The sequence below is a fragment of the Glandiceps talaboti genome, chromosome 4 (genome assembly GCF_964340395.1).
Source record: "Glandiceps talaboti chromosome 4, keGlaTala1.1, whole genome shotgun sequence".
Taxonomy (NCBI): Eukaryota; Metazoa; Hemichordata; class Enteropneusta; family Spengelidae; genus Glandiceps; species Glandiceps talaboti.
The window spans coordinates 7,465,982-7,479,369 of record NC_135552.1 but is presented as its reverse complement, the minus strand read 5'-3'; the positions used below and the strand labels follow the sequence as shown (position 1 = coordinate 7,479,369).

The window sequence follows — 13,388 nt, the reverse complement described above, 5'->3', positions numbered from 1 at the left end:
TTCGAATTATCAGATTCCTCCTTTGTTTCCAACTACAGATCGTACCAAATGTGCGCCAAGCTTAAGCAAGTCCAATAGAGCTGTAGACATGGTGATCATTAAGGCGACAGTACCTTCATTGTGCACTTTATACTTTCAGCAATAAAGGTACTACCGGTAACCTAACAGAGTTATGACTCGTCCCTGGAATCACCGTGACTTACATAATGCATGAATTGCAATGTTCCACACAGCTCATGCGTTAAGTTGCAAGCTCACATAAATTCAAATTATTTATTTTTTCCCATCAGATGTACAGCCATTACAGATTGGAAGAATAGTTTTATATTGTCTTTTTCACTTGATGTCATTTTCCGCATCCACTATTTCTCGTGAGACTTCACAATTTTCGCGATTTTATTATCATTTGTCTCGAATACGAAAAAAAGATTTAGGGTCGGCGTGAAAAACTAGGTGGGGTCGGGTAACCGGAACCAAACAACTTTTTTTCTTTGGCCTTATTCTAAATGTGAAAATATTATCAATGGCTTGACACTTGATAGTATACCTTACATAGGGAGGCCATAGGCCTTGTGGGTGAAATTGAACAAAATGCATTTTTTATGTGTTATCCCAATAAAGGACAATTACCTTCACACATAATATACTTTTTTTTGTATTATTATATTTTAATATCTATGAGAAATTTCACCGCTGTAGATTGTTCACAAAATAAAGAAATTTGCATCCGAAATATGGAGATTTCTTAATATTTTGTAAATTTTGGAAACAGCCATTTTTGAAAAGTTTCAGTTTTGATGGCAACATGAATTCGAAAATCATTTTCCTTAAACTCTAACATTATATTTTATTTAACAGCAAAGTTACAGGTAAGTCAATATCTGTTTCAGATTTGGTAACATAGTGTCATATTTGTCATTTTAAAATCATAAAAACTAAATTTGACAGTTTCAAGTGTCATTTAAAACAATATTTTTTAAATTTTCCCCAAGGAATTGGGTAATCACAATATTTAAATTTGGGGGCTGTCTCCTGAAAAAATGAACATTTTTGAAGAAAAAATTACAAAACAAATCCTTAGATTCAAACTATCCCATGATTACAATAATTTTATGCAAATTAGGCAAATCAACAAACACATTTTTGCCAAAAAGGTAACACGTTTGTGGGTTACCACATGCTTAAAATCAAGAAATTTTGTCATACTTACAATTGAAAAAATATATAATACACAATGTAACTTAAATGTGACTTTCTTGATTCAGATAATCAGCTGGAAAAAGTTCCAAATTAGAAAATTATTGTATTGGTGTTTGTAATTTCTTTCCTCCAGTAATGGAAAACTGAACATGGGATTTGTCATGTAAACAAATTTAAAATACATTTACTTATCATTCAATAGTTAGCCAGTTGACACCTGGAATTCAAAGGAAGGGGTCCTAAATTACCAAAAATATGTTAATGAGGTCAAAGGTCAGTCACTTGACAAAATTAAGTATTCAAAATGGCATCCTATGTACACACACATTTCCTTACAATTTCCAATGACTTCTTGAAATCTCAAATACTACTCTTTTAAAGTCTCTAAATATATAACCAATTTGAAAGTCTTAGCATTCAATATATGCATAACACCACTATTTGAAAGTGTTATGTGTAATATGTAAAACCACTGGACTTGACACAACCTCAGTGTCTTAAAATTCTAATCTTATGAAACTCTTCTTATATAAAATCACTTTGGAACTCTCAATATGTAAGATCATACTTTGAAACTCTCAGGATTTTTGAAAGAGTCTTAGAATTTAAAACCAATTTTTTGAAAATGTTGATTTGTAAAACCAGGCTCAAAACTCTTAATATGTGAAACCACTCTTTTGAACTCTCAGGATTTCACCCAACTTTGTGAGTGTCTTAGAATTAAAAAAACAATCTTTGAAAGTGTCAGTATGTAAAAAGCACTCTGTGTAAAACATTGGATATGACACAACTTTGTGAGTGTCTTAAAATTAAAAAACAATCTTTGAAAGTGTTAGTATGTAAAAAGCACATTTTAAAGTGGCCATATGGATGAGAATTTGGTATTTATTTTGGATTTTTATTTGATAAAACAGCTTCACTATGTTTTTCTACTTGAAGAAATAATGTGAAATAACATATACCAAGTCCGTGTTCATAACTCAATACATTGCAAAAAGATGCAAAAAGTGTGAAAAGTTTGTTATTGTTTCTAAAAGTACTTTCGGGGGGCAAAAGGCCAGGGGAAAGTGAGGGGGCAACGGGCCAGGGGGAAACAGGCGGGCGGGGGGGGGGGGGCAAAATACCGGGAGGCTTCCGCACTGAGGCCTACTATGTCGCATTTGCATACGTAAAAGACCCTCTTCTGTTATCAACGTACCTATCAACCGTCTTTACGTATGCAAATACTTGTACATAAGCATTCGGGAATAAAAGCATATAAAGCACACATCGCGTTAGCGTTCATGTCATTTTCTTCCTCTTTGTTGGTGGAAAAAATAAAGAACGACTTTCAAAAAATATTTCAACCAAATGATGGAACATACCATGAAGGTTCATAATGAGTTAAAAATTAAAATGACCAAAATTCGCCAACGAATCTCAATCGATGAAAGCGTCTGTAAAATCTGTCATTTCAAATACTGTCGTTTTCATAAAATTTTGTATTGTAAAGTATCTCATCTCTGAGAAGTAGTTGACCACTGCATATAATCCCCCGGAAATGGATATCCGAATAACGTAAAGTCTGGTTTGTATATATTATACAATTTTAGAATATTTTCTTTAGATATACTAGAGTAATATCGACGAAGTAAGTCAGTATCAGAACTGTTGGTGACATGCGTATCGAATGCAGGATATGAAACTTTGTCAGCGACTCCTGCCCGCTTCAGAACGTAGAGGGCGTCTTCTTGAAGATTCTCAAACTTGCCTATGACATCATAGTTTACGTCACACGCAGAGCAAATTTGATACATTGGTTTCCAGTGGATCTCAACCTCTGATGTACCTGCCGAGTCTATGATATATTGAACAAACTCGTGGAATTGTACATGCTGACAGAGTTTAGCTACTTGCGCTGTTGACATCTTATTTGCCCCTGTCCGATATCGCCGAATGATCTTTGTTCCATAATTCTGAAGGAAGTATACATTCCATCTATCTGTTAATTCAAATTTGTTTCTGAATGCTGACAATAAACGTTTGAAGGGATGGCGAACAAAAATGAATTTGAGATAGTTCTCCAAACGTTTATTTTGGTCAGTTCTATTCAGTTTTCTTAGATGTGGGTAAACATTACCTTTACGATAACCAAAATGAATTTTACTGTGGTGGATATTATTAACCTGAGAGGAATTTGCAACACCCAGTAGAACTAACCAAACCTTGAGCCAGTTTGTGCAGCCTACTTTAGGTAATAAACAATAGATAAGTTTGGAATTGTCTTCATACAGTAAAGCTCCACCAATTTTGGAATTATTCTGGTGTGCCTTAAAGCTTCTTCTTGTATCATTACATCCATCTCTATAAACATCTATACGATGCTGGTAAACATCCTACAAAAGAATAGAGAAATAAATGCTAGACAACATAATATCAGGGACGTATACACTGTTTATACATCCCTGATATGTGTGTATATATATATATATATATATATATATATATATCTATATATATATATGTGTGTGTGTGTGTGTGTGTGTGTGTGTGTGTGTGTGTGTGTGTGTGTGCGCGCGTGCGCGCGTGCGTATGTGTATGTGCGCGTGCGTGCGTGCGCGCGTGCGTGTGTGTGTGTGTGTGAACGTACGTTTACAAAACTAAAGTCTCAATAGGGATAGGTAATCATGTGACATGGATTGATTAATTTATCCGGTAATGTGACCAGGTGAAGTGGGGAGGTCTTGAGATTAAGACAATGAAATTGACAAGTCTTTGTATGCATAATGCAAGATTAGGATAACAAGGAATAATTCGGAAATAATGACAAAATACTCCTATCAATATTGAATATATTAAGAAATATATCAAAATGACTTTAAAAAAAATGATCATATGCCTATAAGAAAAACACTTCATTCCAATGCGCATACTATGTACTGCCTTTTATTTATTTTTTTAATGACTTCAATATTCCGTATATATCAAACTGATAGAAGCTGTAATATTAGACAATGTTTCTTATGATCAGATATAACGTTCGAAATTGAGCTTTTACAGATATATTAGGGTGGTACCGTTTTCTATGCATACATGAAAACCGTGTTTTGTAAAAATGTTCACATCTGAATTCTTTTATTTATTTATTTATTTATTTTTAATTTTTATTTATTTTTTGATATTTCTTAATTCTTTTTATTTGGGGGGGGGGGGGGTTGTGGGGTACTTCACACTTTTGATCCTGGGAAGGAGTACTTTAAGAAAATATGGTTGAAACAAAATTGTTGCTGGGTCCAAATCCTCAAGTCCCCTCCCCCAGAAATCAAATGGTTTACCCCTTATTATATAGTGTTTGTGTGTGTACATTAAAAAAAAACATTTACCTTTGTCTTTGTGGCGTATCCTGTCGAGTTCTCTCGAACTTCTTTTCTCTGTGAGAGCTGGAACCATCCGGTTGTATTCTTGAACTCTAATATAAATATACCAAAAAGAAATACAAGTCATCGTTACGTCACGTCCGGTTTACACATGCCTCTGTTACTTCCCCATATATTGTAACGTCATAATGCATAATTAAGTAGATATTACTTATATTACTAGTTTGCTTACAAATCGTTTCAATCAATAAAACATTGTAGGGTTTTCTCTCGATTTATTGAGTTGCAAACGTGGACTTCATTGATGTTATTTCATATTGTGGTGACATTTCAGTAGAAAAAAACAGTCAAGTTGTTTTATTATAAACAAATATCCTTATCCATCTGAAGTATCTTCCTATTTTACCTATAAAGGGGGAACAAAGGCGATGCTGATTTAGAAACGGAATTAGTTTATGTCTCATGATTCTTGAAAAGTCACTTTCAATTAATTTCTCAACTTCTCTAAAAATTAAAGATAAAAAAATTACCCAAATTAAATTAGCCATGAACCAGCTTCTGTACACTGGGGTAGGGCATTCTGGTATTGGCACCCAATAACCAATACTTATGTCACCTAGAGTATATTCTCTGTATATTCTCACAGGGGCTTGAAATTGGCCATATTTGTTTACAAATATTTATTTTTTGTTTATTGTTCACTTTACATTTTAAAAAACTTTGCTTATCTTTTCACTACAAAGTGCCATGTAATACAGTAATGATTTGAAAGAGTGATGTTGGTTTTTTAGGTAAATTTTAACTCTTCCTTTGTTGGCTTAACTGCGATTGCCTTTAGTTCAACTGAGCGCCCTCAACCGGTGATCTTTTCTGGTCCCCTCTTTAATTAAATACCCCGAAAATAGACATGGTAAGCATAGTAAAGCTGGTTTATATAAAACCAACAAGAGAATATTTAAATTTGATTTAGAAAAAATAACACAACACCAGCTTTTCAAATCATTACTTTATTAGATAGTACCTTGTAGGGAAAAGACATTTATTAAAGCAAAAAAAAAAATAGTAAAAGTAAACAATAAACAAATAAATATTTGTGAACAAATAAGGCCAATTTCAAGCCCTGTGATCTAATGTTAGTAACCAGTTAGGTAGAAACAATAAATGGATCAGCTTTGGTAATCGGGGTGTCAATCCAATAATTCCCTGCCCAAGTGTACAAGTAGAGGTCAGTTTATGGCTAATTGGAATAGTTTTATGTTTCTTATTTTAGAAAGGTCACATGATTTAGAGTAGTGGAGAAAGTGAATTTTTAAGACCATCTTAGACATCAACCAAACACAGATAGGACAAAACCAAGTGAGTCATACACAATGAATCGAACCCTCCTTTATGACGGTGTTCGTTCATGTATCGGTCTATCCATGGCCATCTATTACTATCATCTCATATTAGTTCAGGGCAAACACATGACCACTTCTCAGTACCAAAAATAGAATATTACTGTCTCAGTACATCATAAAAACAACGAACATTTGATTTCTTGGTCCACAATATAACGGGTACCGAGAAATGGTTGACTACAATAGAAGCCAATTAAATCTGCAACACAACAACGTCTGACTCGACAACAATTTCACAAAATATTACCATATTTTATAATTTAGCACAATAGAAATGTCACAAAAACATTGCTACATTTACTTGAAACATGTGACTATAATTGTGTGTGTGTGTTCTTTCTTATTTCTTCGACACCTATGGTCTCTGTATTTCATAAACACTCGGCTTTTTTGACAATGACTCTAAAATCGATAAATATCACCCAACAGTACTGAATGATAATGTGGGTCGTATCTTGCCCGAGGAAGCAGTGGCTATACGTACACATGTATTTGATTGGTATATGCAGACTCCTTTTTCATTCAGCGATCCAAAAAACTGCAGCCAGTAAACCACTTGCGATCAAGTTGGCACCGATTTAAATTTCTCCATGGATTGTAAATAATGTAAAGCTGTAAATAAATAAGCTTAATTCTCTCCTTTATAAAAGATAATTATTTTTTAACTTGATCAATTTTTTGTACAGTTCAAAAAACAAAATTTTTAGACAATTTTATGACATTTTCATGGGTCAGTGAACGAGGGTCCACTATCCTATTATTTGAATATTTGAATGCATCGTTCGTCAGCCTGAGAGCAGTTGGATATCTGACTGAGTCATACCTACGAAAGCTTAGTGCTTAAGTCAGAGCCTCGTTACAAATCATTTATCAACTCACTTGTTGCTATGTGTGTTTGTAAATTGCCAACATAGATAAACTGTACAATTATCGATAGTAATAGCAAGGCACCAATCAAGTACATCGTTTTCGGCTGCGTCATCGTAAACCTGAGAGGAAAAAACGGTCTGGGTCAATATCATATTTAGTGAAAGATTGTTATTATTAATTATTATTATTATTATTATTATTATTATTATTATTATTATTATTATTATTATTATTATTACAAGTTAAGGGGTTTTAATAGTACATAATAATAAAAATGTCTGCACAATTTTTTTTTTAGAGGAATGGTGCTTTCAATAAAATATATCCGTGTGAGCTTATAGAATATATTTATTTTAAAGGGATCATAAGATGTGGACATTTTTCCTTTATAAAGCTCAAAAGCTCAAAATGAATAATAAACAGAAAACATGAAATATTTTTAAAAAAGTATGTGAGTGTGTGTGTGTGTGTGTGTGTTTGTTTGTGTGTGTGTAGGGGGGGGGGGGCTGGTGCCTGACCTGAGTTTGTCCAGACGCTTGACAAATCCACTGCGCAAAGTTATGCGCATAGTTGTACAATGGTTCATCTATTGTCTACATAGGGTTGGACAAAAGTAAGCTCTTCGGATGTATATGACTAAAGCGATTGTCAAAAGTTAGTGTACAACAATAGAGCAAGAAAATATAAACATTCTCACCATAATAACACATAGATATACTTCATTTTCATCAATTAAAATACGTGTTCATCTCTTTTCCAAAACCAAAACGAAAGAGTTATTTTCGTCCCTCTAAAATCAAGCTGTCATTTATTGGCAAAAACACCTTCAGTTTTATTAAAAGTCTGGCCGTAATTTTGAGAGTCTGGCGTTTATACTTTTCTCAAGGAAGGATAAGATGCTAACTCGGCGATGGTGTCGTGCACCAAGAAATCTGTGCATGCACTCGTACTTTCCATGGCCACTGAACTGACCCCCTGCAAGATTACCACTGTAAGCGACTTGTAACTAACAGCACAAGCGGGGAGGACACGTTTCCTAGCAATGCAAAATATGAGAAAAAACGATATTTTCTACACCACAGAAACTCCATATTCAATAGAGGACAGTACTTTCCCTATGGATACTTTTTATTGACAAATTTGATTGTTTAGCTTACATTTTGCTCACTTCTGCATTCAACGGGATTAGCATGCACCATTTTGACCTCGAAACAGGACGCACATCATACGAGTCATATAACCACACATCTGATTCTCACATTAACGATCCGTGCTATGTCCGTACTACTAGTACTAGGGCGACATGATGAACTTACTGTTTTAGTGTTTGGTACATGGTGTAGGGTGACTTGGTTTGAACGGACGTCTCCTTTTTTATGTTAATCTTTTCAAATATTACTTCTGAAAAAAAGTGTATTTTAGACGTTCAGAGAGATGTAAATATAATTTTTTAAAAACCAGGAACGAACTACTCATCAAATAGAACTCATTAATATGCTACCACAAGTACCTGTTCATCCACTGAACCTTCCAGCACCTCTAGCTAGAGGCATTTTGGAACTGCAGCAATCACTGCACGTACGAACCCGGCCCAAAGCTAGACAATGTTGATTTGGGGTACAAAAATAGAAATAGACCCACCTCACTGAACCGTGTAGAAATGTTACCATGGATACTTTTTTCATGGGGAGACAATGTAGGTAATTTTTATACAACTTGTATATACATGTAACATTGTTGCAATTTGAATATTTGGGTTACACGATACATGATCACAAGACACTGACTTCAACTTTATACTTGTACAGTTGGCCTGACAGATGGAAAATAATCGTATTTGTGATTGAATACATCCACTGAAACACATGACTATGAATTCAGTAATTTTACATTTAATTGGCAGGGTATTTCATTTCTATTGTTTTATTAAAGGCCAAGATTTCAACCCAAAGTTCTCGCATTAGGCTTATCTTTATCATTATATCCAGAGCATCTATCAGTGACGTCATGAGGATTACACAACGATATTATTCTTGTGTTCTTGGACAACGTTTTTTATAGCTTTGTCAGACAACTATTTTTCACACCTAAATTTTAATACGTTTTCAAAATGGGCCTTTAAACTGGATTCGGTATTGCCCCCATTTTACTCCATTCTATACCGGAGAAACTATACAATGCGTAAAATGTTCACTGAAACTTATATGTCCACATACTGGAGAAAATGACCGGCCCCTTAGCGAATAAGTACATTGTAAATGGGATGTGAATACGATGCCCTAGTTCTTTGTACTGTGAAATGTAGGCAGTATCGCACATCAGCGTAGCTCTGTTGGCATGTAGAATGAATTGATTCCAGTAATAAAATGTCGAAAGTGTTCTGTGTTAATCTCCTTGCAATTTAAGACAGGCATGCCTACGGTTGACGCCGTGTCCTGGTATGTGAGAGAGACCACCAAACAAAAAACAATTATTTACAAAAAAAGTAAACAGTAAACAAAAAACGAATATCTCTAAACAAATATGGTCAATTGCAAGCCCGTCTGTTTAAATGTAATATTTGAGCGTTGATTTTTTGTGTTCAAGCTTCTTATCTTTCCTGAGTTTGCACTCAGAACTAGCATTTACTGTTACAGTAAATCCTGAAGCTTAAAAAGGCTAACCTCCCCCAACCAAAATAGATAAATAAATAAATTCACAATAAAATTTAACGTCAAATTTATTTTCTTCATAATTGGTAAATTGTTTCATTTTGTATTTGCAATTTGTAAATGAACACTACGTTTTTCGGTAGCCACCCCACCCTCTTCCGATTCCATAGAACATATTTTTTTACCTTGACACAGTTCTGCAACGTGACACTGCGTAAAGAGGCGAATCGTTTTACGACGATGCTTAGTTCAAGGTTTACTAAACTTTACAACCGCGTCACTCGATCGGTAAATCACAGCTAATCATTAATCCAAAGATCAATATTCAGATAATGATGACCTTGGGAAAACCAAGTGCACGAAATAGTTAAATACTGGCCCAGTATTCTTGAAACTGATTAGTTATCTCTTTCATTCAGAAACATACATTTTGGTGACGTGCTGTGGTCACTGCAACAGTGCTACAAAACAACTGGACCCCATCCCCATAGGGGCCACTTTCAGGTCGTAGCCTGTTTACTGGGCTGACTGTGACTTTGTTCATAGCTGCCGTCATCGTTTCCATGTCCTCAGTTAGAAGTCACTTTTATAAATTTATCACATCAATATATCAACGCAAAATTTGGACGCGTGCCAGCCGTGCATTATCGCTCATTTTAGATGTCCTAGTTCGATGTCTAGACCAATCAGATCTCTCGATTTGCGCCATCAATATACTGGCATAATATAATTTCTGACAGACAATTATAAGAAATGAAAAGTACAAAAATAACGACTAATACGGTTATTGTTACGTTGCGACAACAATGTACGATACGATTCTATGACAGTCCACATCCCACTCAAGTTTTGGATCAGGATTGATGTATTATCTTAGAGTACTTTCAATGTTAAATTGGGCAAACACAGTAACCACCATACCGAATATTTGGAGTGTTTTAAGGTAAACACTGATTGTGATAATTTTGAGAGTTGAATCGTTAATTTGAAGTGGCACACATTGTCTGTAATCCGATACAACATTTCTGAAGTCGGTATGCAGTATATGCACTTGTCAAACCAAACCAAAACACTTTCTTCTTCCTTCTTCCTTATATGTGACAGAACTGAAACCAATAAGCTTATTTGTCATAAGCAAATTTATGTCAATACAGAGGTGATTCAAGCATCAACAAACTTAAGATGAATGGTCACCGATATTTTGAAATTTTTGGAAATCAAAATATTCATTATGTCATAAAATGCTGTTATTTTATCCCCAGCTGCTTTACGATTTTTAAAGAAAAATGTAAGAAAACTGCAAAAAAGGATAAAAGTCCGTGTTAGATTATTTCATATACATACTGTATGTGTACAATGTATTATTCCAGCTATTTATCAATGACAAAATAATAGTGGGTCACCACGTCCGTTTAAATTCTAGAATTGAAATTGTAACCCCACACCCCATCTAAATTTAGACATTTTTGACAGAATTTTTTATGAAATATTGTTGAATATTGACAAAAATTAAAACGAGCTTGTTTAACTTTGCACATATGTATAATGTACCAATGCCTCTTCATAATTATACAACTAGATGTATTTATTGATTTTGGGTAGAACCCCTCATTGAAATCTTATTAATGTTACCATGGATACTTCTTTTATGGGGAGACAATGTAGATAGTTTTTATACAACTTGTATGATTTGTTGCAATTTGAACTGTAGGCTTTACGATACGTAAGCATTCAATAGAGTTAGTGTGACTAGTGACATACTATAGTTAGGGAGACAGCTGAAAAATAATCTAACAATGATTCAGGGTCATTCTAATGTCATAATAATGTCTAACAATGATCCAGGCTCATTCTTCCATCAATCGCCCTCTAGCTCTGGTGAAACTGCTGACCTATCGAGCGATATGCTTTCAAAGCGACATAGAATCAATCTGTATAGCAAATCTGGTTACCATAGTAACAACGCAAAAACCAAAACAAAGTACTTCATTTAATGGCGATGTGGAATTATGGTCAGTGACTGTGTAAACTTCATGTGAATACCATACAAGTCATTGTTTTTGAATAATGCAATTAAAGTTTCCAAGTGTCATGTCAGTTTCATTTCGAACAGTCAAAATCAAAGCAACTAAGGAGAAAATTACTCAACTTGGATGACTTGTGTAGAAGCAGACATTTATGACCTGGGGTATCTGACGTAGAATATCTTGAATGTATTCAGACGTTATGGTTAATCGTGCAATAGTTCGCGAACTCGTGTAATTCTAGCGTCAGACACTGGGCGTGGTGTTATCTTTTTAATATGGCCGACTCCAACTTTTCTGTTTCGCACGTTAATGTGTTTGCTTGACCGGCGATATAGGGAGTGTGGTTGTTGACAAGTCTAAATTTTATAAGACAGTTCCTCTTTAAGTCATGGTAGTGAAGCTAATTTTCTTCGCAAGGACTTCTGAAACTCATACGAAATTACCTTCCGTTCACCCTAAATCTTCAATTCAAAAGTACGTACAGCGATCGAAAAACATATAACACTTCACTTCACTTCACTTCACTTCCAGACACGGGTTTGTTTCGCGTTCGAATGTTGACAAGAGCGCCCGTTTCTGTCTGGGTGATTGTCTTCTTTGTTGTAGCTAGTAAGGTCATATTGGTATTGCGAAAGTTGCGTCGTTGACGTAATTCGAATTTGACACCTCATACCTTAAATAATGTCCTCAAATGTTCGTGAAATGTTTTTGCTGCCAAGAAGACAAGTATAGTAAATTATAAATACATTTTTTGACAATCATGAGGTAAAAAAGTATAACGTGAACGGTTAGATAAGATTGAATAGGTAAATAAGTGTGATTCAATATGAATTCTGCCAATGTCGGATAACTGGGTACAGTCAACAGTTCGCTGTTTGTTAAGGCATCACCTTGGGGGAACGTACTTTCAAATGAGAAAGGACGTAAGACTTTATGTGGTTACCAGCTGCAAAATAAATTGTGCGTGACTGACTCTGACCATTAGGCTAGGTCTATATATAATATCGCCATTACAAGACCAAACACTTCAACTGCCATGGTAACGCATTTACATGTATCATTGAACTTGCTAACAAAACCCACCTCTTTACCCTGTGGTCACACCTTTGAACTTCCTTGTATCAGTAGAGTCGTTTGATACACGTGTACGGGTTGGATTCGGCTTCAGTTATCACGACGTCACTGTGGTGTGACTTTACAATACCTGTGTTTTGCTGTCACGTTGTCAGGTAAACACATTCATCATGCCCCATAACCTACGACCTGGAACACGACGGATGTAATCCATACCTCCTGCTCTTTATACAGAAAAGACGGGGTAAATAATATCACTTCATTTCAGAGTACGGACATGTTGATTTTTTTGTTAATATAATAGCTTGACAAAAGCTTCCTGGCAAAGTGACAAAAAGAAAAATGTGTGGTTCTGATTACATTCAATTTTAAAATAGGAGGGGTAGGTAGATTTTTTTTTCATGTGTGAGTGTGTAGTTCAGGTTTTCCATTGTTTTCCAAATGGTCTCTGTGTTATTTATTTCTAGTACAGCCATTACAGATTGGAAGAATAGTTTTATAAATTAGTCTTTTTCAGTTGATGTCATTTTCCGCATCCACTATTTCTTGCTATTTCTCGTGAGACTTCACAATTTTCGCGATTTTATTATTTTTCTCGAATACGTAAAAAAGATTTAGGGTCGGCGTGAAAAACTAGGTGGGGTCGGGTAACCTGAACCAAACAACTTTTTTTTCTTTGGCCTTATTCTAAATGTGAAAATATTATTAACGGCTTGACACTTGGTAGTACCTTACACATAGGGAGGCCAGAGGCCTTGCGGGTGAAATTGAAAAAATGCATTTTTTATTTGTGTTATCCCAATGAAGGAC

General features: G+C 34.9%; 1 protein-coding gene across 4 annotated transcripts; it reads right to left on the bottom strand.

The window, feature by feature from the left end:
- Positions 1-862: 862 nt before the first annotated feature.
- On the bottom strand, positions 863-12,720 carry LOC144434000 (carbohydrate sulfotransferase 11-like). 4 transcript variants are annotated; one of them, XM_078122436.1, is made up of 3 exons: positions 6,836-6,971; positions 4,563-4,648; positions 863-3,575 (listed from the first exon to the last, which is right to left on the bottom strand). In XM_078122436.1, exons 1-3 carry the CDS (start codon positions 6,936-6,938, stop codon positions 2,697-2,699), a joined length of 1,068 nt encoding a protein of 355 aa, XP_077978562.1. In that variant the 5' UTR covers positions 6,939-6,971; the 3' UTR covers positions 863-2,696. The 4 variants fall into 4 exon arrangements, 1 of the variants encoding a protein (XP_077978562.1); XR_013480820.1 differs by lacking the exon at positions 6,836-6,971 and adding an exon at positions 12,588-12,720 and having other exon boundaries at positions 3,525-3,575; XR_013480819.1 differs by lacking the exon at positions 6,836-6,971 and adding an exon at positions 12,596-12,720 and having other exon boundaries at positions 3,525-3,575.
- Between the last annotated feature and the right edge of the window lie 668 nt (positions 12,721-13,388).

Bases quoted from the DNA above. Each gene is read 5' to 3' on its own strand.
- LOC144434000 (XM_078122436.1), bottom strand. From the start codon at position 6,938: ATGACGCAGCCGAAAACGATGTACTTGATTGGTGCCTTGCTATTACTA. The intron at 4,649-6,835 runs GTGAGTTGATAA...TATTTATATTAG, and splicing joins ACAAACACACATAGCAACAA to AGTTCAAGAATACAACCGGA. The intron at 3,576-4,562 runs GTAAATGTTTTT...ATTCTTTTGTAG, and splicing joins GATACGCCACAAAGACAAAG to GATGTTTACCAGCATCGTAT.